Source organism: Oncorhynchus masou, chromosome 10 (assembly GCF_036934945.1).
Source record: "Oncorhynchus masou masou isolate Uvic2021 chromosome 10, UVic_Omas_1.1, whole genome shotgun sequence".
Lineage (NCBI taxonomy): Eukaryota > Metazoa > Chordata > Actinopteri > Salmoniformes > Salmonidae > Oncorhynchus > Oncorhynchus masou.
The window spans coordinates 15,311,063-15,337,111 of NC_088221.1; the positions used below are offsets into that span (position 1 = coordinate 15,311,063).

At 40.6% G+C, this 26,049-nt stretch overlaps 1 protein-coding gene and 1 pseudogene across 1 annotated transcript; both read left to right on the forward strand.

Moving 5' to 3' along the window:
* LOC135546822 (myosin-IIIb-like) overlaps positions 1-2,731 on the forward strand; it is a 100,276-nt pseudogene extending 97,545 nt beyond the window's left edge.
* An 11,865-nt stretch (positions 2,732-14,596) lies between these two features.
* LOC135546928 (transcription factor Sp5-like) lies at positions 14,597-16,914 on the forward strand. The gene is made up of 2 exons (XM_064975485.1): positions 14,597-14,962; positions 15,359-16,914. The coding sequence occupies exons 1-2, from the start codon at positions 14,912-14,914 to the stop codon at positions 16,424-16,426; spliced, it is 1,119 nt and encodes a 372-aa protein (XP_064831557.1). The 5' UTR covers positions 14,597-14,911; the 3' UTR covers positions 16,427-16,914.
* The last annotated feature ends 9,135 nt before the right edge of the window (positions 16,915-26,049 follow it).

Here is a 26,049-nt window from a genome sequence, read left to right on the forward strand (position 1 = left end):
CGTAGATCAACAGAGTGGAGCTTGTAGTAACCTTAACCCTAACCCTAGCTTCATATCCACTTCCGGCTCAACCCTAACGCTAACCCTAAATCTAGCTTCATGTGTACGTCCCGGCTAAACCCTAAACCTCAGCCCCACCCTCCGCTGGGTTTGAAGAAAATGGATACATCTGGTTTTCAGGGATACAGTATCTTCAACCTAGTTTCCTTTTCCCCCGGATGTGTGTGTTGGATGTGGGGACGCCTGCTACGTTAGTTTACATCAAACCTAACCCTATCTTCATATCCACTCCGGGCTCAATCCTTACGCTAATCCTAACCATAACCCAGATTAATGTCCACATCCCGGCTCAACCTTAAACCTAGCCCCAATCCTAACCCTCGCTTCACCTCTACATCTCGGCTCAACCCTAGACATAACCCTAACTTCTGTCCACTAACCCTAAAAATAACCCTCATTAACATTTAATTAACCCCACCTCCCACTATATTGCAGAAAGGTAGGCCTCACTTGAAGCCTGACCTAGAGTTAATGTGCTTTTGAGGAACATCGGTAGAACGGTTGGGCTAGAAACAAAATTTGGGTATGGGATCGTTCAACAGATGCACCCGATGAAAGCAAGCCTACACCTGACCATGTGAAATTAATTGAAACTTGGTCCCACAGAGAACAGGGCCTTTCTTCCATAGAAAAGCATTACCTATAGCCCTCACATAACCATGACGCATCTGTGGGCTGCAATTGAGCTAGCTAACCGCACTTCCACACAACCCATCATGAGCTAATAGGGATGCCCTGAGTTGAGCTTCAGTTTATTATGGAAATGGATTAATTCATCCTCACCATGGTTCCTCAATCTCTCCCAAATTCTTACGTAAAGACTTAAAACTCTGGGTATTGTTAAAGAGTGTCCCCATGAGGCCGTACATTGTATTTCAGCTTCCTGTGAATACAGTAAGTGACTTAATTGGGGGTCATGTGAGCAGTTTCGAAGAGTTATAAATGTTGAATCTTCCCAAAATGTACATATTTGTGACCCAGGGTCCATCATGACCCGGCATATGAAATTGGAAGTCAATCGATCCAAAAGCAGTTTTTTTCCTCCATTGGACACAATGGTGTTGCAGTTCTAGAAGCTAAGAGGCTTGTGAGAATTAATTCTGAAGAGAATATTGGTTGAAAAAAATGTATTTACTTGAAACTGTCTGTCTGTCTGTCTGTCGAGAGGGGAGGGGGGGTATGTGAGTCACATCTTTTCCCATTGAATGCAATGTTTTGACAAAAACCTCAATTTGTAAACACTCATCTTCTCCCATTGAACGCAATGTATTGACATAAGCGTCAACCCTGTGACACTCGTCTTTTCCCATTGAGTGCAATGTATTGACATACCCTTTGACACATCCTTTCTCAGTGAATACAATAGAATACATTGTGTGCCCTGACACTGGGACAAGAAATCTTTCTGACTGCTCCTGATAAAATAAAAGGCCCACGTTAGAAGTGCGGACGAATGACAGCATCTCCATGGGCCTTTTCGAAGTTCTGTGAATTTAGTAAATCTACGCTGGTTTGAATAACATCAAGAAAGCAGAATGAGGGGAGGAGAAAACTCTTGAGCTTTGATGTATAGGATTGAGATGTGATGAGGTCTGTTCAAAGTGAGTACAAAGTAGTGTTAAGCTGCAAAAAAAAAAGTAAATGCAGCTTAAGTCAAGGTTGTGAAGCTGAAGTAACAAGAGATGATGAAGGAATGTCCTGTCTCACCCAAAACGAAGGCTCGAAGATGAAACGCTGTCTGGCATCAAAAATAGATGCTTCGTTGTAAAGGTGTTTTGAGTTTTAAAATGCATTTTTGTAACTGCTACATCGTGAAAACGTGGAGGTAAAGTTTTCGAGAAGATCTACTGTGAATGAAATGGTCTCATGTTTGATTAATCAGGTGATCATGTAAGCGCCTGCTCATTATCTATTGCAAAAACCTACCGTGTTGTATCCCCATCTATTGTGTTTATGAATAGTGAATAGTTAAAACCATGTGGCTTTGAACATGAAGAGACAACAACATGAAATTGGCAATGCTACAGACGTCTGCTCTCAGAAGTGGATCTGAGTTTGAGTCATTGATCTGCTGGTGCCGTATTGCCACAGTTAGCGCTGAGAGCTCGGCTTTCCTCTTGGGTCCCATAGAGGGGAACAAACCCCATTGACATAACTGTTGGAATATTTGCTTTTCACCCTGTCCCTTACAGATTTTAATGCCTTCATGGTTTTTCTGTGAGGTTTTATTACCTCATTGTGTTTTTTTTAAACCTTTACTTCACTAGGGAAAGTCAGTTAAGAACAAATTCTTATTTTCAATGGCGGCCTAGGACCAGTGGGTTAACTGCCTTGTTCAGGGGCAGAATGACAGATTTTTACCTTGTCAGCTCGGGGATTCAATCTTGCAACATTTCGGTTACTAGTCCAACTCTCTAACCGCTAGGCTACCTGCCACCCAGTGCAATTTGAATGCATCTCATTGAGTAGTGGTTATCCATTGGGGCTGTTACAGCACTGCGTATCAGTGTGGAATTTTGTTTTGGTTGTTGTTGTTGTTGTAAGAGGATCCCACTGGGTGCCATGACTCTGTGCTGTGTCTGAGTGATTTGTCTCTGTTGCAGGTCCAGTGCTCAAGCTGCAGCAGCGAACCCCTCGCCGGCGGGGCCAGCAAACTGCTGAACAGCCCTGAAGACAGTCTCTATTACAACCAGCTAAATGTGAGTTCAAAGTGGTGATAAAGCCCTTTGTCTGACTTTGGTTCCAGATGATAATACAATTAAATCTACCTGTGCCAGACCCTCGAGCCCCACCCCCTCGCTTCTCTGCCTCTTGTCTTGAACATGTGCTTATGCTCTTTATCTGTTGCTTTCATGTCAGGATGTCTGCCTTCACGGTGAATAATTGATGTGGTTTATCAAAGCTGAGCAAGATGGATGCTTCATCAGGCTCACTTGAGCCCTTTGATACAAAAAAAATAAATATGCTGTGACTTCTGATACTATCAGCATCTGCTCTCATTCAACACAAAATCACTTTGAATTAAAAATGTATGACTCTCTGCTCATCTTTTGACTGTGTGCTCTTGGCCCTTTCCACAGAGAAATCTGGATTACCAGGGGAGCAAGAGGAAGCCGAGAAAACTTGGGTAAATAACTGCTTTCCTTCCTACAGCAACTCTAAACAGAGCAGGCCCTTTGTGGAATAGTAGAATCCAGGAATGGATTTTGTTTTCCTATCATGTAAATTGAGAGCTGAAAATAACCACATTTTTTTTACGAGCTCCTTTGCGTCATTGGAGAGGGCGACATATTAAGGCTTTGTCAGCATGCTAATTTTAATTGTTGACAGTTTGACTATTTGCAAACCAGCTTTATAGGCGACCAAGTCAATGTCCTATAGAAGAGGCTTAATTCCTCTCTGCCTTATCTATGTTAGATATCATTGCTTTTATTAACGGGATTAAACTGACTACATTTTCTGTTTTGAAATGTTTTAAAAGAGCCGTCTTAACATTTTCCCTCTCATAATCTTCCTATCTTCAACATCACAGCTAAATCCAAGTGCTGGACAGAGTACTACAAATTACTGTCACCGGTGGAGTCAATCCTTGAGGAAAGCTACTCCACTGGGGCCCCTCCCACCTTGTCAAGAGGGCCACTCTTCAGTCAGAACTGAGCTACAACCCATGTCAACTGGTAAGAGTCAAAGAGCACTAGCCAGACACACACTGAAAGAACATTTCCTCCATATGCACCATGTATTACAAGTACCAGTGATGTACAACAAGAGACCAAAGCAAATTATTTTTAATTATTATTTTTTTTATTTTTTTTATTATTTTAAGAATGACTAATAATGCTCCTCATGTACAGGTATGTGTGTATCTGGCTGATCATGAACTTTTCTCATGAATATAGTTCCGCTGCCATGTTTTATATCAGCAGTTCCTTGTACATTGACACCTCCCCCACACACCTCTCAATTTAGTCAGATAGGCTCCAGTAATGTAGGGATTAGTTATGGTGTCGTTCATTCCTCTTCTGGCTTGTTTTGAACAAATCTGGTTCACACAAGAGACTCATGTTAAAAGAAATATTTGTCTTTCAAAATCATGACAAAATGGTACAGATGTTGCACACATACATTAAAAGTCAGCGACAAATGCACGTTTGTGGGAAGAAAATGACAGTGCTGTTTAGCGGAAGAGGAAAAGACCAATGAAATCATATATTTTTCTTCTATGAAGTTTCATTGTCGGGGAATATTGTACAATAGACCCTGACTAAGACTCCCCTAACAGCAAGCTTGAGCCAAAGTAGATACTGTAGGAAAACAGCTCTATTTAGAGATTACGGGTGGAAATCAGTCATGGAACCAGACTCTGAGAACTAGACATTTGCCCATCATCCTCAGTCTGTGCAGACCAGGGCTAGCATTCGAAAGGAGTAATAGTGTCATGATCGGTGTATCAATTCTCTGTTCACTATGGTACACTAAATTAAGTGTATCAATTCTCTGTTCACTGTGGTACACTAAATTAAGTGTATCAATTCTCTGTTCACTGTGGTACACTAAATTAAGTGTAGCAATTCTGTTGTCAAGTCCTCTCCCTGAAAAGCTGTATTGAGAACATAGAGGTATACTGTAATGTGAATAGTCAATGTTATTATTTAAACCTTTGCGGTTAATTATCCAATAATGATTGTAATATGTTATTTTTTTATCATTATACCCAGAGTGATCTATAGTTCGATTCTGTGTACTAGAATCTCCAAAAATTGTCTTTCACTGACACAGAGCCCGTCGTAACTCTGAATTTCCCCCAAAGTATAGGAATTTCCTTTTAAGATGTGTCGGAAATGCGGGGCTGGCAAGTTGATTTGTAGTGGGGGGGGGGGGGGGTAATTTGCATATCATTTACTGCATCTCCTTTTGTTGACACCCCAGGGCCCAAGCCAAGATTTTGATCTTAATAGGAAGAGTACGGGGGTATGACTAGTTAAATAAAGGTTAAATAAATAAAATAAATAAAAATGACTGAAGATCCCTTCCTCCTTATTCTTATTCAGTGAGAAACACATTAGAGCTCTGCTGAAATAGCAGGACCAGCCACAGTCAAGCCAGGTTCTACTCTGATTCCTTTGGGTTTTCAGAAGCCCTTGGTGGCCATCAGAGAGCAAGACTACTTACAATACGGGTCAGGACTAGGTCGAGTTGCATTCAGGTTTTGTGGGACTTTAAAGCTAACATGTTGTATGGCTTTTTTCACATTGTGAGACATACTGTACTAATATGTACTAATAATGTTATTCATACCTGCGTACATTTTATTTGCCATATCTTCAATCTAAGCCTACTAGAAAGTATATGCCCTCATGCCTGGAGGGAAACTGAAGTAATTCTGCTACCCAAGAATAGTAAAGCCCCCTTTACTAGTTCAATTAGCCGAGCAATCAGCCTGATACGAACCATTCGTAAACTTTTGGAAAAAATTGTGTTTGATTAGATACAATGCTATTTTACTGTAAACAAATTGACAACAGACTTTCAGCAAGGAAGGACATCCAACAAGCACAGCACTTACACAAATGACTGATGATTGGCTGAGAGAAATTGATGATAAGAATATTTTGGGAGCTATTTTGTTAGACTTTAGTGCGGCTTTTGACATCAATCATAGTCTGCTGATGGAAAAACGTATGTGTTATGACTTTACACCCCCTGCTATATTGTGGATAAAGAGTTACCTGTCTAACAGAACACAGAAGGTGTTCCAAGTAGAATCAAGAATTCCTCAGGGCAGCTGTCTAGGCCCCTCACTTTTTTCAATCTTTACTAATGACATGCCACTGGTCTTGAGTAAAGCCAGTGTGTCTATGTATGTGGATGACTCAACATTTTACACGTCAGCTACTACAGCGAGTGAAATCACTGCAACACTTAACAAAGAGCTGCAGTTGATTTCGGAATGGGTGGCAAGGAATAAGTTAGTCCTAAATATTTAATAAACTAAAAGCATTGTATTTGTGACAAATAATTCACTAAACCCTAAACCTCAACTAAATTTTGTAATAAATTATGTGGAAATTGAGCAAGTTGCGGTGACTAAACTGCTTGGAATAATCCTGGATTATAAACTGTCATGGTCAAAACATGTTGATAAAACAGTAGCTAAAATGGGGAAAAGTCTGCCCATAATAAAGCGCTGCTCTGCCTTTTTAACAATATAATCAACAAGGCAGGTCCTACAGGCACTAGTTTTGTCTCACCTGAACTACTGTTCAGTTGTGTGGTCGGGTGCCACAAAGAGAGACCTCAGAAAATTACAATTGCCCCAGAAAAGGGCAGCACAGCTGGCCCTTAAATGTACATGGAGAGCTAACATTAATAGTACATGTCAATCTCTCATGGCTCAAAGTGGAGGGGAAATTGACTTCATCACTACTTGTTTTTATAAGAAGTGTTGACATGCTGAATTCACCGATGTTTCTGTTTAAACTACCTCAGACACCCATGCATACCCCACAAGACATTCCACCAAAGGTCTCTTCAAAATCCACAAGTCCAGAACAGACTATGGGAGGTGCACAGTAGTACATAGAGTCATGACTACATGGAACTCTGTTCCACATCAGGTAACTAATGCAAGCAGTAGAATCAGATTTTTTTTAAAGATAAAAATACACCTTATGTAACAGCGAGGACTGTGAAGAGGCACACGCACAGACACACATATACATTATAAGACACACACTCTACACATGGATGTTATATTGTAATATTTGATAATAAAGTGTTATGGTTAAAGTGTTATGAAATGTAATGTCATGTAATATTTTAAATTGTTTATAACTGCCTGAATGTTGATGTACTCCAGGAAGAGCAGCTGCTGCCTTGGCAACAGCTAATGGGGATCCTTAATAAATACAAATAGTGAGTTGAAAGATTATTGGTGGTTGAAAAGGCAGAATCCAGTCTTGATTTGGAAAAGCTCTTCTGTTGTTTAGGGGCAGCATCAGAAAAGAGTATATCCAAATTTAAAGGACCAATAAGATCTGTTTAGTTCCTCTGTCAAAGCTAAAAGCATATTTTTGTATTCAAATTGTAAACCTTTTCTACCAGAGCGGATTATAAATGAAATGCCCTTTGAGATTGAAAATTTGTCTGACGAAAGTCAAACTAAGGGAATTTAAATGAGTGTACTGAGATACTCAATCTCTGATGTAATTTTACAGCAGACAGTGACATTCAAATGAATAGTTGACTATTAGTTATTGAACCTCACCAAATATTTATTTAAGACATATACGTAAATTGCATTGCAGTATTTTACATGTCAACACGACGCAGAGGGATTCATATGGAAATTGCAAAATTGCAAGGAAAAAAAAGGGGCCTATAATGTGGTGTTGGCGATTGTGCAGTTAGTTCAAAAGCACTTCACCTCCGGTTGTACAGCGGCGGATCCAGCAGTAATTAGAATACTGCTTGTGCATTACTCCCTTACTGGGGATATTTCGTTCCGCTGTAGAGCTGGCTGAAATAGGTCACCACAGCACCCTGTAGTGTGTCTTAAAAGTACACTGAATCAATTAAGTGTGATCATGCGCCCTTGATTATTTTGGCCCTGTTTTACCATGGAAAGGAATTTGAAATAGGCTTACTTAGTTTTAATAACAAGGTTAGACTATGGTGATATATGGTGCTGTGAGTGGGTGTTACTTTCCCTCGCTCTCTCTCTCTGCCAAATGAAGTCCCTGGCTGACTGCCTGCCTGAGCATGTGAAAGGAGGTGACCTGTGGATGTGACAACGTTGGGTAATTGATTATGTATCCGGTAAACAATGTTACACTGTTTGTTCTAAGCTTACAATATGCTTGCGATGGTATGAATGGTATGGATGGGAAAAGTAGTCATACTGGTGTTGGACGGACAGGTGGACACCAACCAGACGGAGCAGATCTCAGTGTGTGTCTGTTAAGTAAAGGATTGAGGCCTGTCACCTGTTTTGTTTAATACCTCTTCATAAACCCCAGCTGCCTCCTGTTTTTCCCCTCATTAAATCTGTCTGAATCTGGGGCAACAGAGGACTCCTTTAATGTGGTTAAATCACCACTGATGACATTTTCACTAGTTGCTGCAAACACTGCGTTTTCCGCCTAAAAACATTCATATCAACCACATTTCATACTACCGCTTTCTTTCTGATATCTCGAGCTCCAGCCTTTTACAAATTATGAAAAGCTTTTATTTTCCACGGGAGCACATTTACCTTTTTTTCACCTAATAGTGATGTCTTACTTCAAAGAGTGAACACAAATTAGGGCAACGTTGTCCTGTTTCTATATCCTTTGAGTTCAAAGGGAGAGTTTTTGAATATCAATGTTTCTTGAGCAGTATTTGCAGGCACACTCTGTTTTAATGCAGTTTATGTCCTTTTGAGATACAGATGTTCAGCATTGCATTAAAGAATTTCAGCAGAGACTCTCGAGGACGGTCCTCGCAGGCCTTACCCTATGATGCTCTTAGCAAGCTAATGATTGATGCCAAAGAAATGGACAGGCATGAACGTCAAACAGATGTCAGATGTGTTGAGGGTTCTGTGCAAAAGAACATTCCCTAAAAAGTGCATTAATAAAGGAACTGGTTGAGCAGGGAAGAGAGGATAGAGAGGAGAGAGAGGAGAGAGAGCGAGAGAGAGCGAGAGAGAGCGAGAGAGAGAGAGTAAAAGGGATAGAGGAAGAAGGAGATAAAAGAGTGTGTTGATTTTGCACATCAAAGGCCTTTTAATGACAAGGGATTACATTAGAGTTACAGTGGCTTTTGTTTCAGCTTCCTCACACCTGCAATTTGTTGCGGGCATTCTATGCGCAGTTTGAGTTGCTCACATTTGCATGAAGAGAAAATGTATGCATGAAGGGATTTCCTTGAAACTTTTCCCCTGTCATTTGGGTAGCTAATGACTGGTTTTCCTCCAAAGATTTGTATTTGAAAAAACGAGCATTCAACAATCAGGTTACTTACCCATGCAATAACATAGTAAGCTAGCAAAAGACTAGATACAAAACAGCGTAAGGAAACAACATTCATCCTATGTCCTACGAAATGTGTTTGGCTAAGAAGTTTGAATGCCTCTGGTGTTGGAGTGAGGTTTGACAAATCAGAGCATGAAATTCTGATTAGCCTCTCTCAGCTTGTGGAATGAACGGGGCACTAGCAGGCTGGGCATGGCCAAAGGTGTGTAACCTGTTCTGTTTTGCCTCGGCACTGTTCGCCCAGATGGTGGGACCAGCTGCCATAGAATAAACGCTGGGCGGGTAACAGTGTGAGAATCACTGTGGCCTTGCTGTAGTTTGGGAGAATAAATGGGGAAATCTGTCTCTCTGTCTCTCTGTCTTTCTGCCACTGCTAAGAGAAACAGGATCATATCACCTTGGGCTTCATGAAATAATCTCCTTTACTGTCGGGCACAATTATACATTTATACTTCTTATAAAACAAGATAGAGTGGATTGGGCTATTTCAACCACACCCGTTGCTGATAGGTGTATAAAAATCGAGCATACAGCCGTGCAATCTCCATAGCCAAACATTGTCAGTAGAATGGCCTTACTGAAGAGCTCAGTGACTTTCAATGTGGCACCAGCATAGGATGTCACCTTTTCAAAAAGTCAGTTCGTCCAATTTTGGCCCTGCTAGAGCTTTCCCAGTCAACTGTAAGTGCTGTTATTGGGGCTATCTGACCCACTGCATAGTGCCAAATGTAAACTTTGGTGGAGGAGGAATAATGGTCTTGGGCTGTTTTTCATGGTTCGGGCTAGGCCCCTTAGTTCCAGTGAAGGGAAATCGTAACAGCAGATTCTGTGCTTTCAACTTTGTGGAAACAGTTTGGAGAAGGCCCTTTCCTGTTTCAGCATGACAATGCCCCCGTGCACAAAGCAAAGTCCAAACAGAAATGGTTTGTTGAGATCGGTGTGGAAGAACTTGCCTGGCCTGCACAGACCCCTGACTTCAACCCCATCGAACACCTTTGGGATGAATTGGAACGCCGACTGTGAGCCAGGCCTAAGTGCCCAACCTCACTAATGCTCTTGTGGCTGAATAGAACAAGTCCCCGCAGCAATTTTCCAACATCTAGTGAAAAGCCTTCACAGAAGAGTGGAGGCTGTTATAGCAGAAAAGGGGGAACCTACTCCTTATTAAAGCCCATGATTTTGAAATTATATGTTCGACAAGCAGGTGTCCACATACTTTTGGTCATGTAGTGTAAAGTATAACACAGGATATGTAAATAAGAGAACATGATGTAGTGAGAACTTTTACATGCAGTTAGTTAGTCTGCGACAGGTGCTTTTGTCCCTGGCTGGCTTCTCCGACAGCGTAATTACTTGATATGAAATGTCCATTTCTCATCTTTCCTGGCAGAGCAGGTTTTGACGCTGAGAATTATTGTGGGAAGGCTGAGTTACCACACACAGGGTGGGCTGAGAGAATGTGAAATGACTTTCCCTTCCTTCCTTGACCTTGGGCCAGCCTGCACATTGCCATGGCTTTTCTCTTGAATATGCAGAGATCCTCTCCTTCGTAGGTTGGGGGAGAAAAATGTGTTTTATCGCATTGCAGGAAAAATCTTGAAAATTAGAGAGACCAAAGTTGGAGTTCTTCTATGTTGGAGGCTGTGAACAATGGCAGCTTTCTGTCAGAGAGCAACTTCAAAGGTCTGCTGAGTGACTGCTCTGAGTTATACTTTCTTGTAGATCACTGAGGAAATTCACAGATGTTTTCTCATACGAGACACCATTATAGCGGCTCAAGTACCCAGTAGCCTCGAGCACCTCTCTTCTCGCGCTCCCCCACTCCCTCTCTCACTCAGCCTCCCTCTCTCTCATGTCTCTTGTGTGAGACAGATGTGGAACCTGCTTTCTCTCCAACTGTCCAGAGAATATGAAAAGTTAAAAAAGGGTTCACGTTGTTGCATTGCCCCCCAACTACCTCAAAGCTGCACTTCTCACTGTCAATGTATTTAATGTTATAAGACCGGATGCAACGCCACTTTCACTTACTCCACAGACAGTATATGCAATTTTCTGGGAAATAATTGATACTGAAATATGAAACATGCCATATTAATGCACGTATATAGTAAAATGCTTTTTATATAGATGGAATAAGCCATTGTGCCTGGAATTGGAGACATGTTATCCTGTGTATTTCAATGTTTAATTCTCTGGACTTGAAGTCAACTATGTTGAAGTAATACAAAAGGAATGAATGATGTATTATAAATGGACTTTTGTCTCTCTTTGTGGATTTAAAAGATTTGGTTATAGATGAGTTGAAGTGATTGAATGTTTACGTCTCATTATTTTTGATTGGCTCTATTATTTGCCCAAGCAAAGTGATTGAGAAGGCTATGATCAATAGTCTTCATTGAGATCATTTATCCAAAAACATCACATTTATATATTGAACAAAAATATAAACGCACCATGCAACAATTTCAAAGATTTTACTGAGTTACAGTTCATATGAGGAAATCAGTCAATTGAAATAAATTTATAGGCGCAAATCTATGGATTTCACATGACTGGGCAGAGGCTCAGCCATCGGTGGGCCTATATAAGCCCACCCATTTGGGAGCCAGGCCCGCCCACTGGGGAGTCAGGCCCAGCCAATCAGAATTAGTCTTTTCCCCAGAAAGGGGCTTTATTTGAGACAGAGATACTCCTCAGTTTCATCAGCTGTCACAGGTGAAGAAGCCGGATCTGGAGGTCCTGGGCTGGCGTGGTTACACGTGGTCTGCGGTTATGAGGCCAGTTGGACATAGTGCCAAATTCTCTAAAACAACACTGGAGGTGGCTTATGGTAGAGAAATTAACATTCAATTCTATGGCAACAGCTTTGGTGGATATTCCTGCAGTCAGCATGTCAATTGCACTCTCCCTCAAAACTTAAGACATCTGTGGCATTGGGTTGTGTGACAAAACTGCACATTTTAGAGTGGTCTTTTATTGTCCCCAGCACAAGGTGCACCTGTGTAATGATAATGCTTTTTAATCAACTTCTTGATATGCCACACCCGTCAGGTGGATTGATTATCTTGGCAAATGACAAATGCTCACTAACAGGGATGTAAACACATTTGTGCATGATATTTGTGAGAAATACGTTTTTTTTGTGTATATGGAACATTTCTGGGATCTATTATTTCAGCTCATGAAACATGGGATCAACATTTTACATGTGTTTATTTTTGTTCAGTGTATATAAAAGTGCAAATAGCATGGCTTATCATACTAGTAACGATAAATGGTTTATAAGTCACCTTTGGTGGAATGGCATGAATTGCTGTTATTTTTTATATCCATGTATTCCACTCTCAACAGTATAATGTCAACAGCAATTTATTGTAGATTTGTCATTCACCCCATGTGAGATCAGAGTTGTAGTCAGTAGTACATGCAGGTTGGTATTTTTTGCGCACTTGCAGCGTGCTGCCTTTAACATGTACGCGTTCTCACCGTCTTAATTTGTATCCACATTGTTTTACAACGTTCTAATAAAGTGGAGTAAAAACAAATCAAACAAATTTACTCAACGCTTTTGACTAGTGTTTGAACTGCCAGTCAGGCGACCACAAGTCATCTACAAGATGCATTCAAAGTTATACAATATATATGTTTCTAGTCCTAATTGAATATATATGACTCTTGTAAATGGAATGTTTCTGAAAAGCAATAATGAGTTGCTATTCCTTGAGCCATGGTCTAACTGTATACGAGCAAGCGCCACTCATATACGGCCCCTTTTGTATTTCATAGAGCGCAGTGGATTAGAGGTAAAGTTATTGGAGCATAACGAATCCTATACACTACCTTTTATTATTCAGCAGTAACACGCATAGGAAATTAGATCCTTATTGACCTGTTGTGATACTTGCTATTCATTTAGTTGTAAATAATATGTATTAAGGCACAGGCAAGCAAGCAGCCTATTTATTGCTTTGGAGAGAAACGGCCCAGCAGGACTCTCCCTTTCCCCCATGACTGTGTGTAGAGCCGTGGGAGAGGACCGGGAACATTAATCCCTTCAAAGAAACAGATTTAATTCAAAATCAGCCGCTCCAAAGTATTTGAGAGGACAGTGATTTGTTTCTTCGGGGAAGCCTGATAAAGATGACTGCGTTGATATAGAAGAAAAGTCGCAGGGCTTTACAGTTGAAGATGGCTAGGCTACAACAGTTTTTTTTTTTTTGTTACAAAAGTTTTGAAATTAGAATGATCAGAACGGTAGTTTATATTGTATAATATGGATTGTAATTCTTATTAGAAAATATATGCCTTTATATGCCTGTATTAAACGTTAGTTTGTTTATTTGTTTTATTTAGGTCTAATTCATAACACTCGTTAATTATGAAACGCCTTGAGGTCTTACGTGCTTGGCCACTTGCATGAATGCTCAACAAGCTCAAGGCGGAGATGCGGGCGGGGAGTTTGTTTCCACTTTCTTGGGGATGGTAAAACTCCTCCTTCCTTCCCAGGCCTCTCTGCACTGGTACAACTTTTTAGGAAACACACAATAGAGACATCATACTCTCTGCCAACTTTGAGCTGGATCAATGGAGGGCTATCTAAATAGGTTATGGTTAATCATGCAGCAATACTATGGTCGTTTAGTGTTAAATCAGTTGCAATTAGTTACTGGAAATAGCCTATAGTTGTTAGGCTACCGCTTCCAACTTATTTTTAACTAGGGAAGTTTGTTAAGAACAAATTCTTATTTACAATGACGGCCTACACCGGCCAAATGGGATTTCCAATTACGGCCGGTTGTGATACAGCCTGGATTCGAACCAGGGTGTCTGTAGTGACGTCTCAAGCACTGAGATGCAGTACCGTAGACCGGGAGCCCAACCATACATTATCCGACAGTACATTTTGCCACCAGTGGGTAAAAGTACATTTATGCACTACAACGCTAATGACAGCACAATAGGCTTCTGGGGTTAACTATCAAAGATTGAAAGAAGTGAAGCGATGCCACTGAAATGCCTATAAGCACGTATAAACGGTAACCTTATTCAAAGAGATGTTTTACAGTGGTCCGCCACTTGATATGTAATGCTTGATAAACTATCAAAAGTATTTTAGTTCCATGGAAACAAGTTATCAACATCATAACTGTTTGTTATAATAAAAAAAACATTTTATTTTGTATTTTGAAACACGAGCTTTGTGTTGAGTCACTAGATTTGGTCTCATTAGCTACTCCTCTTGAAGTTATCAAATAGCTATTCGCCAGGAGATCTCGAGAGATAACAATGTCACATTGTCACAGAGGGTCCTGCTACAAATCCTTAATTACAAAAGAGGATCAAATGACTACAGCATCCAAGACCGGAGTCTCCAGGCGGCATGGGGGTCTTTGATCAAGAAAATCCAATTATTTGTGTATATACATTTCCCACATAGTGATTACTTCATTAATTGTCCCGCCTTTATCTCCACCCTTCCCATCCCCCCCTAATAATCAGCTCTTTTATCCAGACCAACAAACACACCATAGGAGCTTTGTGGATTCAAAGGATTTGCTTTCCCCTCTCAAAGAGCCGCTATTCTTTGATGATTGGGCAGCGGCAAACTTCAAAGTAACAAATCTTATTTCTGACTGGCTGGCGGCCCACCAAAGTCCTTATCAAATTCTAAGAAGTGATCCCTCACTCTCCAGATAGTCGACGGATATCTCGAGGAGAGGAAGTACTGAGTGTGAAGACCTTACCACGTCAAGACATTTTCCTACGATTTTACGTTCATCTCAATTCGTTTTATTGTGAGTTGTTTTTTAACAAGAAGGAAGAGGACGTTCACCATGGCAGCAGTGGCTGTACTGCGGAATGAAACACTCCAGGCTTTTCTTCAGGTTTGTCCAAAAGTTTTTGCTCTCGTGTTTTTAATTTGTCCTCAATATTATTGTACGTATATGGTAGTTTAAATATTTGTTTAGAACACGCGTAATACGCGTGTGTGCGCGCGTAATGGACATTATACCCGATTCATATCCTATAATGACTGAAATGTGGCTCTATGAATTACTTACAGTATGTAGCGAAATGAACGGCTTGGATGATTATGTTACAACTCTATGTTTATTTTGTAGGCATGAGAGTGTATTGAAACTAATATTAGGCTAATGTCGTTTTAGTTCACGGAGCGTCAAACGTGGGTCCTATGCCGTTATGACTCTGTAGTCTTTAGTTTAGTCAAGTTTAGAGCCAAGTAAACACATAATTGATAATGATTTGTTTTACTTATGCAGGACCGTACTCCGAACTCTTCACCAGAGAACTGCAAACACTCTCCACTGGCGCTGTTAGCTGCCACTTGTAACCGGATCGGACATCACCACGGATCAAGTCCGGCAGATTTCCTACAGGTTCCTTATGACACTACTTTAGGCTCACCGTCGCGAATTTTTCATCCTTGGAGTAACGAGGGGAATCCTCAAAGCACTCTCTCTAGCAATTCCACTTTTGGACTATCTAAATCCCAACTCCACATCCAAAGCTCATTTACTTCCCACCACGAGCTCCCGCTCACCCCCCCAGCGGATCCCTCATATCCCTATGACTTTTCTCCTGTGAAGATGTTACCTTGCTCCATGCAGTCTTTGCAGTCCTCGTGCCCACCCACGTACGTCCCTGCTGTAACTTATGCAGCGCCAACTGCCATGCAAGGTTTCGTTACCGGACACTCTGGCCTTGTGCACCAGCAACAGAGACAGTTGTCCCCTAACACAGGGGAGGATATTCCGTGGTGGAGTCTCCAACAGGGAAACCACGTCAGCCACCACTCAATCACCACTCAATCCCTAGGTCACCACCGTTTCCAACTGCAGAGGGGCTTGGTAATGGGACATACAGACTTTGCGCAGTATCAGACTCAAATCGCTGCCCTCCTTCACACCAAGTCCCCCCTTGCAACAGCTCGAAGATGCCGGAGATGCAGGTGTCCAAACTGTCAGTCATCCACCTCAAGCGATGAGCCCGGCAAGAAAAAGCAACACATATGTCACATACCAGGGTGCGGGAAAGTTTATGGCAAAACTTCCCATCTCAAAGCGCACCTGAGGTGGCACTCGGGAGAGCGTCCATTTATTTGTAACTGGCTTTTCTGTGGCAAGAGTTTCACCAGGTCTGATGAGCTGCAGAGACACCTGAGGACTCATACTGGGGAGAAGCGTTTTGTTTGTCCGGATTGTTGCAAGAGGTTCATGAGAAGTGACCATTTGGCAAAACATGTCAAGACTCACCAGAACAAAAAATCTAAGTGTCACGAGAAGACACTTGATCTTCACGTTAAAAGGGAAGATTTGAGGAACATGTAGTAACCTACATTAGAGTCATGTTGATTAGTAATCAAGCTATACTAGTGCAATATAAGTCCTTTACTTAGTTTAAGTACAAAGAGACATTTTTTTTTATTTTTTTTTGGTTTCCTTGTTTTTTCCTACATCCCGAAAAATGATTTCTCTAACATTGCTGTTCTGTTGTAGCACATTTTTGTATATATGACATCTGTCTCATAAAGTTAAGTTGGGATCCTGGAAAACGTACTATAATACCCCATGAGCAGGTGGTGTTCACTGTCTATACCATATCAAGAAAGACACATTTCAGCTTGTGTTTTGATCCATTTTCCTTGTGGAAGATTTCACCTTCGTGTAAATAATATTTAATAGCTTTTGTTGAATGATAGTGTCCCGTTTTGCTCTATGTGGGGTGTTTTAGCATGCTCTTTAAAAGATATGCTATTGTTGATATGACCCGAATACTGTGTGAGAATAAAAAAAGAGAACATTTCCCAATGTCAGAATTAGTCTCCTTTAATTTTCCATAATAACATATACCCCCCCCCCCCCCCCCCCCAAAAAAAAAAAAAAACTGTACTCCTACATAACTTTCACACTATGTGGTTACCTGTGTAAGGACTTGCACTTTGATCCACGTCAGTTGACCATTGCTGCTGCTCAGACGGAGAATGCATTAATAATAGGAAAAGTTGTATGCCATAACTGTAACCCGAGAAGTTGGTCAAACCAATGATTAGGATTAGGTCCTGACCTGGACGAGAGGTGTTGGCATTTCCAGCAGCCAAAAGAGCGTGTAAAACCACCGTCATATTTCTCTGAAAAGTGATGATTTCCTGATCATGAAACCGGTCATAGACATCACATTGAGTATGTGACGTGTAGGGTGCATCAGCCTAAAACAAGATCATGTTGGCTCATATCAGCTAGAATCACACTATCTCTGCAGATAAGGTGTCCAATGACAACTTAAATGAAAAGTTAGTGTATGTATGGATAATTGCTATGAAATGATCAACATAATTGTATTCAATTGCATTAGATGGCTTTCAGCACACACAAAGAATTTTAGAAAGTCAGCTTCTTCTTGGGACTAATTATGTCCAGGAAACAAATTGCTCCAATAATGTTAGAAGTGCAAAGTGGGGGGTTTCCTAACTTTTTTCTGTTGTGACCCAATATAAATCTTTACATTTCCTGATGAATAAGAGTCCAATACCGATGATTTTCCTGTGACCCAGTAGGAGTTGATCCACCAGTGGTTTCAACCCAGTATACGAGAAACACTGTGTGATATAGAATATGTGAGATGCATACTATTTTTTTTTTCTTCTGTTGAGTTAAGAGACTACTCTGTAGAGTAAATGGGAGTCAGTATATTCTCAGGCTACAATAGACATGATATTAGAGCAGTGCACCAACAACATGATTTACTGGTCATCTTACAGTGTACAATCTGAAAATGTTTTGTTTTATTTAAAAAAATAGAGTTGTCAAAGCAACATTCAGGCTTTTGCTCTGCGGTATATTTCTTTAAAGAAAAATAATTCTAGTCCCACATAGATATTTTTCAAAACTGAAACTAAAATAATGCATTATACTGTATTACTAAATAATCAATCAATAATATTGTCACAAACACTAAGAACAAAATTAGGATTGGTTGCATACTGTAAGAGCAGTAAAGAGTCTTAAATGAGTCACCAATAAACATATCACAATTCACTGACATGTCTTTACCATAATTTAAATCTAGCCATATTTTTGTACAAAAATTCCTCAATTCCGTTTATGTTACCCTCGACGCTATAATTCAGGAAAATGCGTGACTACATCAAAGAACTCCCCAGCTATTCATCAAAAGATGAAACTTTTCAGCGGTCAGGTTACTTGTTTTCCTTGCAAGAGCGCCCCCTATCGTACATTGTCATTGAACCTTTATTTAACTCGGCAAGTCAGATAAGAACAAATTCTTATTTACAATGACGGCCTACCTGGGAAGAGTGGGTTAACTGCCTTGTTCAGGGGCAAAACAACATATTTTTACCTTGTCAGCTCAGGGATTCGATCCAGCAACCCTTTCGGTTACGGGCCCAGCATTCTAACCCCTAGGCTGCCTGCCTCCTAATTGCACTAGAAATGTTCCTGTGACCCCTATCACCAACTACATGTAGGATCCTAATTTGAGTTTGCTACAGCAGGAAAATAATCCTGCAGCAACAGGAAATGTGAATGATTATGTGGATTATAATTAATGGAATTCTTTTTGTAGGGGTTGATACATTTTTCATTCGGGTATAATGTTTGTCATTTTAAAGTGCAAATTGCTAACTTTAGAAATCCCTTTTTAAACATCTACATCTAAACATCTACATCCTACATCTAAACATCTACATTCTACATTTGTATGGTACAGGTCAACGAGCCACACAATTCAGAATTTCTGCACAGTCACTCTCCTCCCTATGGAAAAAAAAACATAATTGAATATATAGTAAATTATTTGAAAATTGATGAGGAAATGAGACTTGTGATTGGTTTAGGAATACCCTCCCGAGTGTGCACACTGTAGTTTTAATATTGTATAGTGGCTGATATCACCCGTCCATTGCAGGACTCCCCTGAAAACAGTGATGCACAGCTCCAAGCCATGAAACCCTGAAACATCACAAGAGAACCATAATGGACCTCTGTCATAAGAACTGACTAAAAGGCCCTGCTATAAAACCAATGTAGTGACCAGGCTTTGGGATCAGTCAAAACCGCCAGCTTTTTCCCTGCAGCTACAGTTACATGTAGTGGAGTTACTTTTTGTCATTTCCATATTAATTCAACATTTACCAATCATTTTTTTGGCAACATCCATGTCATGTTTGAAATAATATGCAGTCTAAATGCGTTTCTATTTATAGCATGCTGCAAACATTGATATTTTGTGCACATGATTGCAAATGGTTATTTTTGCGACACAAGAAGATTGCACTTTTCAACTTTGCCTGTCCCTGAGACCTAGTAACCCAGTGATGGACCGAATAGGGCCCTTAGAACTCAGGACTTAAGGAAATTCATATCTAAACACTTAATGAGTTTGAGGACTTCATCCAGTTTTCCCAGAGGACTTCTCCACATTCCACGGGCAAACAATAGTCATCTACAGTACATTCATCACACAAAAGCGAGGAGGGAAGGGGTGGGGGTATTGTGAACCAAATACATCAGGGAGACCAGGGCCGGCCCTAGCCTTTTGGGGGCCCCTAGGCAATATTTAGTTTGGGGCAGGGATGTAGAGCTGCTGTAGCGACGGGGACCGGCACTTCCTCACTTTTTTTTCAATTTGCGACTACAAGGAGCTTATAGAAAAATATATTAATTAAAATAAATTTGAAATAAATTGTATTTAATTACCACAAATTCCATGAAAATTAATGACAAACTAAATAAAAAAAACCTAGGCTATAGCAGCCTATAGGTCGGTACATTGTGGTTTCTTCCCTGTCTTCTCTCTCTCTGGCTGTGGCGTGAATGATGAATAACTGTAGGGGTGTGGGGAGAGGCCCGTTGGTCGTAGGCTTGACCACTTTGAGCGCGCCAAATCCGACATAGCAAGAACAGCCACAGACAGAAACTCTCCCAGAGGTTGCTAAAACGGCTGTCCTCAAAACAGTTTGTTATGTGTAAGGACCGTTGCTGGAGATGAGAAGCAGGTACAGGGTGTTGAACATTTAATGAGGGAAAGACAGGTAACAGGAGCAGCGTAAGCACACCGCTAAACAAGGGCATGCGACAATCAATGCAGGAGCAGGGAACATAGCGTGGAACCAGACAGATATAGGGAAGGTAATGGCAGAGGTGATTATGTCCAGGTGAGTCCAATAAACGCTGATGCGCGTGACGGGGGAAGGCAGTGGCGTGTAATGGTGATGGCAGGAGGGCGCAATGCTGGAGAGCCTGGCGCCCTCGAGCGCCGGGGGGGGGGGGGGCAGGAGCAGGCGTGACAGTCATGGGCTTGGGGCTCATGTATGATACACTTGTACTCGCCCTACTGTTCGAGTGCCTAGCTTACAGAAACGTACTCTGTATCTGTTGAATACGTCTAATTGTCCTACTTAATATTATTATTTCAAATAGAATATAATCACTTACTATTATTATTTCAAATAGGATATTATCACTTACTATTATTATTTCAAATAGGATATTATCACTTCTCTCCAAGGGCAAGATTGTGTTGTAGATATTGGGGAGAATGAACAGTAGACGGGGTCTTCCCTCAACTTTTTTTTGCTGGCATTTTCAAACGTATTTCTTGCAATTCTACAGTTTAACATGACTTATTATGCCTCTCTTGTGGGGTATATGGAGGGGTATTTTGAAAATGTGCTATCCTACACATTTTATCGTCTGATAGAAAATATTGCAGTTTTAAAGCTAAAGTCCTTCTACTCTACGCATTTTGCCACGAGGCTTAGAGAAAATGTTGCAATTTAAAGGAACTGTCCAGCAAAAATCTAATTTGTAAAAGTTAATATTCTGTTAACTCATACCCCCCAAAAATGTGTTGACTTATCCTATACTCGTATTTGTGGCCATAGCATAAATTGGATTTTAAAAACACTTAAACAAATTCCACCTGAAACTTGTATCTCAAACAGATTGTTTCAAAAATGCTATTCCCTCGTAGAGGATGTTGTCTGACAAGGATAAGATGGCGAATCAGTGGTATACTCCCACACCATTCTGTTGGGGTACGCCCACATCATTCCAACACAGAAGATCAGCTTTTTAACCTACTTCATTAAAGAAACATTGGAAGGGAAACTTTTTCACTCATATTGTAGTTCATTATAGGCCATTTCTCATAGAAATCTGGAAACACTGGACAGTTACTTTAAAAGTCGACCTTTGGCAAAAGCACTAAAATAACATCTTTAAACTATATAATGGATCAATGCACCATCATACTAGGTCATTTAATGCTTAAAAACTCAAACTAAATGGATAAAATATATTTTTCTAGAGAAGTGCCATTTCCTACCAATTTCTACAGCTTCCGTCCAAAACCAAATCTAGTGAAATGATGTCAACACATACTGGAGGAGTTACTGGCTAGCTACAAGTGGCAAGCTTAGCTAACGAACTAGCTACTTCGGTCGTGGCACACATGACACGTCAATGAACCACCAAAGGCACACCCCATTTTTGTTTGAAAATTGAGAAAGAGGTGGAGTTAGCAGTATTTCACATAACAGAACCGAATATAATAGCAAATGCTGTAGCATAGTACGCCTATAATATGTTACACCAAAAACACAAGCTGAGTCATTTCTTATCTGAAGCTGAATCGTCAGAGATTTTTCTTTCATTCGTGAAACAGTCATTCAAGAAGATCTAAATGCATAGTCCCGTGAAACTGACTGAGCTCAAATGGTTGGCATGCAGTTTGGACATTTCTCTGGTAAAATGTGAAGCGTTATCATTCATTAGGTATGCCTAACTTGGTGTTTGAGGGTATAAGAAAATAGATCTAACATTTTCTTGAGACAATATGTGTGGACATAGGCAGACATTGCAATTGGATGATGCATTTTAATGCATAGATCTATTCTACAATGGTTTGTGCCCCCCCTCACAGGCAAAACATTTTAGTGGCCCCCTCTTGATGGCGGAGAGAGAAAAAAAAATGTATGTTTGAAAGTTAATTTCCTGCAATTCTACAAATTTGGCCATGGGGCATAGAGAACATTTTGTAGTTTTCTGCAAATCTACACATTTAGCCATGGTGTGGAGAGGAAATTGTGCAATTTTATAACAAATTTCATGCAAATCTACAAGTTTTGCTTTGGGGCGGACAGATAAAAATGGCAGTTTTACAGGTACTTTCCTTAAATTCTACACATTTTTCCATGACTTATGCCATTTAATATAATATCTGAGTGAGAGTGACTAATACAATTAATGTGGGCCCCCTGGAGGTCAGGGCCCTGGGCACATGACCTTCTTGCCCAGTTGGTAATTTGGTCATGATTACTACAAGTTTAGATAGCTGGGTATACTAACTTACCAATCTAAAAAATGTTAGCTGACATTAATTGAGTGACTGTCAGTGACTGACTGAGCAAGAGGAAACTGCTAATGCACAACACAATTTCTAAATTACACCCTGTTTATTCTACTATTCTAATGCTCAACAGTAAGTTAAGTGTCATGTTCGTTATAAGGATCAGACCAAGGAGCAGCGTGGTATGCGTACATTCTTATTTATTTAAAGAATGAACACTGAACAAAATAACAAAATGTGAAGCTATACAAACGAGTGCTGACAGGCAACTACACATAGACATAAGAACCCACGAACACAGAAGGGAAACTGGCTACCTAAATATGATCCCCAATCAGAGACAACGATAAACAGCTGCCTCTGATTGGGAACCATATCAGGCCACCATAGACATACAAATACCTAGACCTACAAAACCCCTAGACATACAAAAACACTAGACAATACAAAAACTAGCATACCCACCCTTGTCACACCCTGACCTAACCAAAATATAAAGAAAACAGAGCTAAGGTCAGAGCGGGACATTAAGACCCCGTCTGAGTCCCCCCCCCCCACAATTTTTTTTTTTTCTGACTTTTGGATCGGGGGGCCTCTAGTGGCCAGAGGCCCGAAGCAAATGCCTATGTCAATTATGCCCAGGGCCGGCCCTGGGGGATATCATTGAAAGAAGTCTTCACCATTTGAACTTTGTCTTTGCTTCATAACAGGATGATGAAATTTGAACAATAATCTAGGGATGAGTTGAGAACATCCATGGAGGCTTCTAATAGCAGACAAAGGATTTGTTGGCCACTGATTGGCTTTACATTTCAAAGATTATAATGACTGTGGAATTTTAGAGACTGTTGGGGGTCGCATACATGGCTGTAAATACAAAGCCTAGTTACTCCAGTAAGTTCAGTTTTATTGGTAGAATAGACTATTCATAGTGTGTCTGGTTGTCCATAGAGCTATTAACGTCCAGTAAGGATGTTAAAGTGCAGTTGGTCAGATTGATGTTCTGTATGTATTGACAGCATCGGAGCTATAGGGGGTGTAACTTGTCAGGCGTTGCAAAGCTTGTGAATTTTTGGGGCATCTGACCATCGACATCATATGGCTAGAGGTGGAATGGATCAGTTGTGCCAGCCTCGTGGTGATAGGTTGGGAAGTAGGAAGTACTGGTGGAGTCTCCTAAACACCCCCACATTTTTTTTAAATGTAACAATGCGTGTGTCTGATGTCCCAATGGTAGTAATAACTTTGGTCTTGGTGGGATATGTCAGAGCATGGTAGACATTTGGTGATGCATGTTGGTGATGCAATATACCTCCTATTGGTGCTTTCAAGACAAATGGGAACTCGTAAAAAAACAAGGTCAAATCATTACGTTGGTGATCTTCAGGTCGGGAAGTCGGAGTTCTAGAAAGATGCCTGACTTTCCGACTTGGAATTCCAAGTTGGATGATTGTTCAAAACTATTTTTCCCAATTAGAGCTCGTTTTTTGTCTGAGTTCCCAGTTGTTTTGAACGCACTGGTGTCGGAAGTCAGAGATTTCGGAGTCCTGAGTTCCCAGTTGTTTTTACCTAAAGAACAGAGAAATTATGTTATGGAGAAGGGAGGGGGGGGAGGCAGGAAGACATAAGTGACAGGTTGATGTCGACGTATACAGTTGAAGTCAGAAGTTTACATACACCTTAGCCAAATACATTTAAACTCAGTTTTTCACAATTCCTGACGTTTAATCCTAGTAAAAATTCCCTGTTTTAGGTCAGTTAGGATCACCACTTTTAATTTCAAGAATGTGAAATGTCAGAATAATAGTAGAGAGTATGATTTATTTCAGATTTTATTTATTTCATCACATTCTCTGTGGGCCAGACGTTTACATACACTCAATTAGTATTTGGTAGCATTGCCTTTAAATTGATTAACTTGGGTCAAATTGTTTGTGTAGCCTTCCACAAGCTTCCCACAATAAGTTGGGGGAATTTTGGCCCATTCCTCCTGACAGAGCTGGTGTAACTGAGTCAGGTTTGTAGGCCTCTTTGCTCGTACACGCGTTTTCAGTTCTGCCCACAACTCTTCTATGGGATTGAGGTCAGGGCTTTGTGATGGCCACTCCAATACCTTGACTTTGTCCTTATGCCATTTTGCCACAACTTTGGGAAGTATGCTTGGGGTCATTGTCAATTTGGAAGACCCATTTTGCAATCCAGTTTTAACTTCCTGACTTAATGCATTGAGATGTTGCTTCAATATATCCACATAATTTTCCCTCCTTCATGATGCCATCTATTTTGTGACGTAGACCAGTCCCTCCTAAAGAACCCCCACAACATGATGCTGCCAACCCCGTGCTTCATGGTTGTGATGATGCAAGCCTCCCCCTTTTTCCTCCAAACATAACAATGGTCATTATGGCCAAACAGTTCTATTTTTGTTTCATCAGACCAGAGGACATTTCTCCAAAAAGTACGATATTTGTCCCCATGTGCAGTTGCAAACCGCAGTCTGTTCATCTCTAGGAGACAAAACATGTCTCCTTCCTAAGCGATATGACGGCTGCATGGTCCCATGGTGTTTATACTTGCGTACTATTGTTTGTACAGATGAACGTGGTACCTTCAGGCATTTGGTAATTGCTCCCAAGGATGAACCAGACTTGTAGAGGTCTACAATTATTTTTCTGAGGTCTTGGTTGATTTCTTTTGATTTTCCCATGATGTCAAGCAAAGAAGCACTGAGTTTGATTTTTTTCTTAGCTGTTTAAAAGCACAGTCAACTTAATATATGTAAACTTCTGACCCACTGGAATTGTGATACAGTGAATTATAAGAGAAATAATATGTTTGTAAACAATTGATGGAAAAATGACCTGTGTCATGCACAAAGTAGATGTCCTAACCCGACTTGCCAAAACTATAGTTTGTTAACAAGACATTTGTGGAGTGGTTGAAAAACGAGTTTTCATGACTCCAACCTAAGTGTATGTAAACCTCCGACTTCAACTGTATATGCTGTGTGTATACAGACAGTGACTTGTCAGTGGGAGGAGTTAAATGTGGTATTTGCTTCTGAACATAAGCTACATCGAAGCTCATGACTGATTAATTAGGACAGCAGCAGAATCAAACAGAGGAACACCAAATACTTATGTGGAATTCTGTGTCTGTTGGGAGCACTTGTTTTCTAGAGAAGAGGACGACACCCTTTCATATTACCATATAGACATACTGGAAAAAAAACCTCGTAGCACAGGGACCCACCACGAGTCTTCTGTGACAGAAGGTTTAGCCAAGGGTAAGGTAGACAACATTTTATTTCCAAATATTTCAACATGTAACTATGAACATTTACGAAGCCTGTGACCCCTCTTGGCTCGTTTTCAGTAACCTCCACCTTACCACACAACAGCAATTAAGACTGTATTGATGTGTAACGTTTTGGAATTGATTTAAACAGATAATGAGTCATTTTCAGGGTCATGTTTTGACAACATGGATCTCTGCCACAACCCAACATAGGGGCCGAGACTGTAGGGCGGGCCCTAGAGCATTGGAAACATGTCTCTTGATACCTATTGACTTAGCTATTGAC

Bases quoted from the DNA above. Each gene is read 5' to 3' on its own strand.
- LOC135546928 (XM_064975485.1), top strand. From the start codon at position 14,912: ATGGCAGCAGTGGCTGTACTGCGGAATGAAACACTCCAGGCTTTTCTT. The intron at 14,963-15,358 runs GTTTGTCCAAAA...TTACTTATGCAG, and splicing joins CACTCCAGGCTTTTCTTCAG to GACCGTACTCCGAACTCTTC.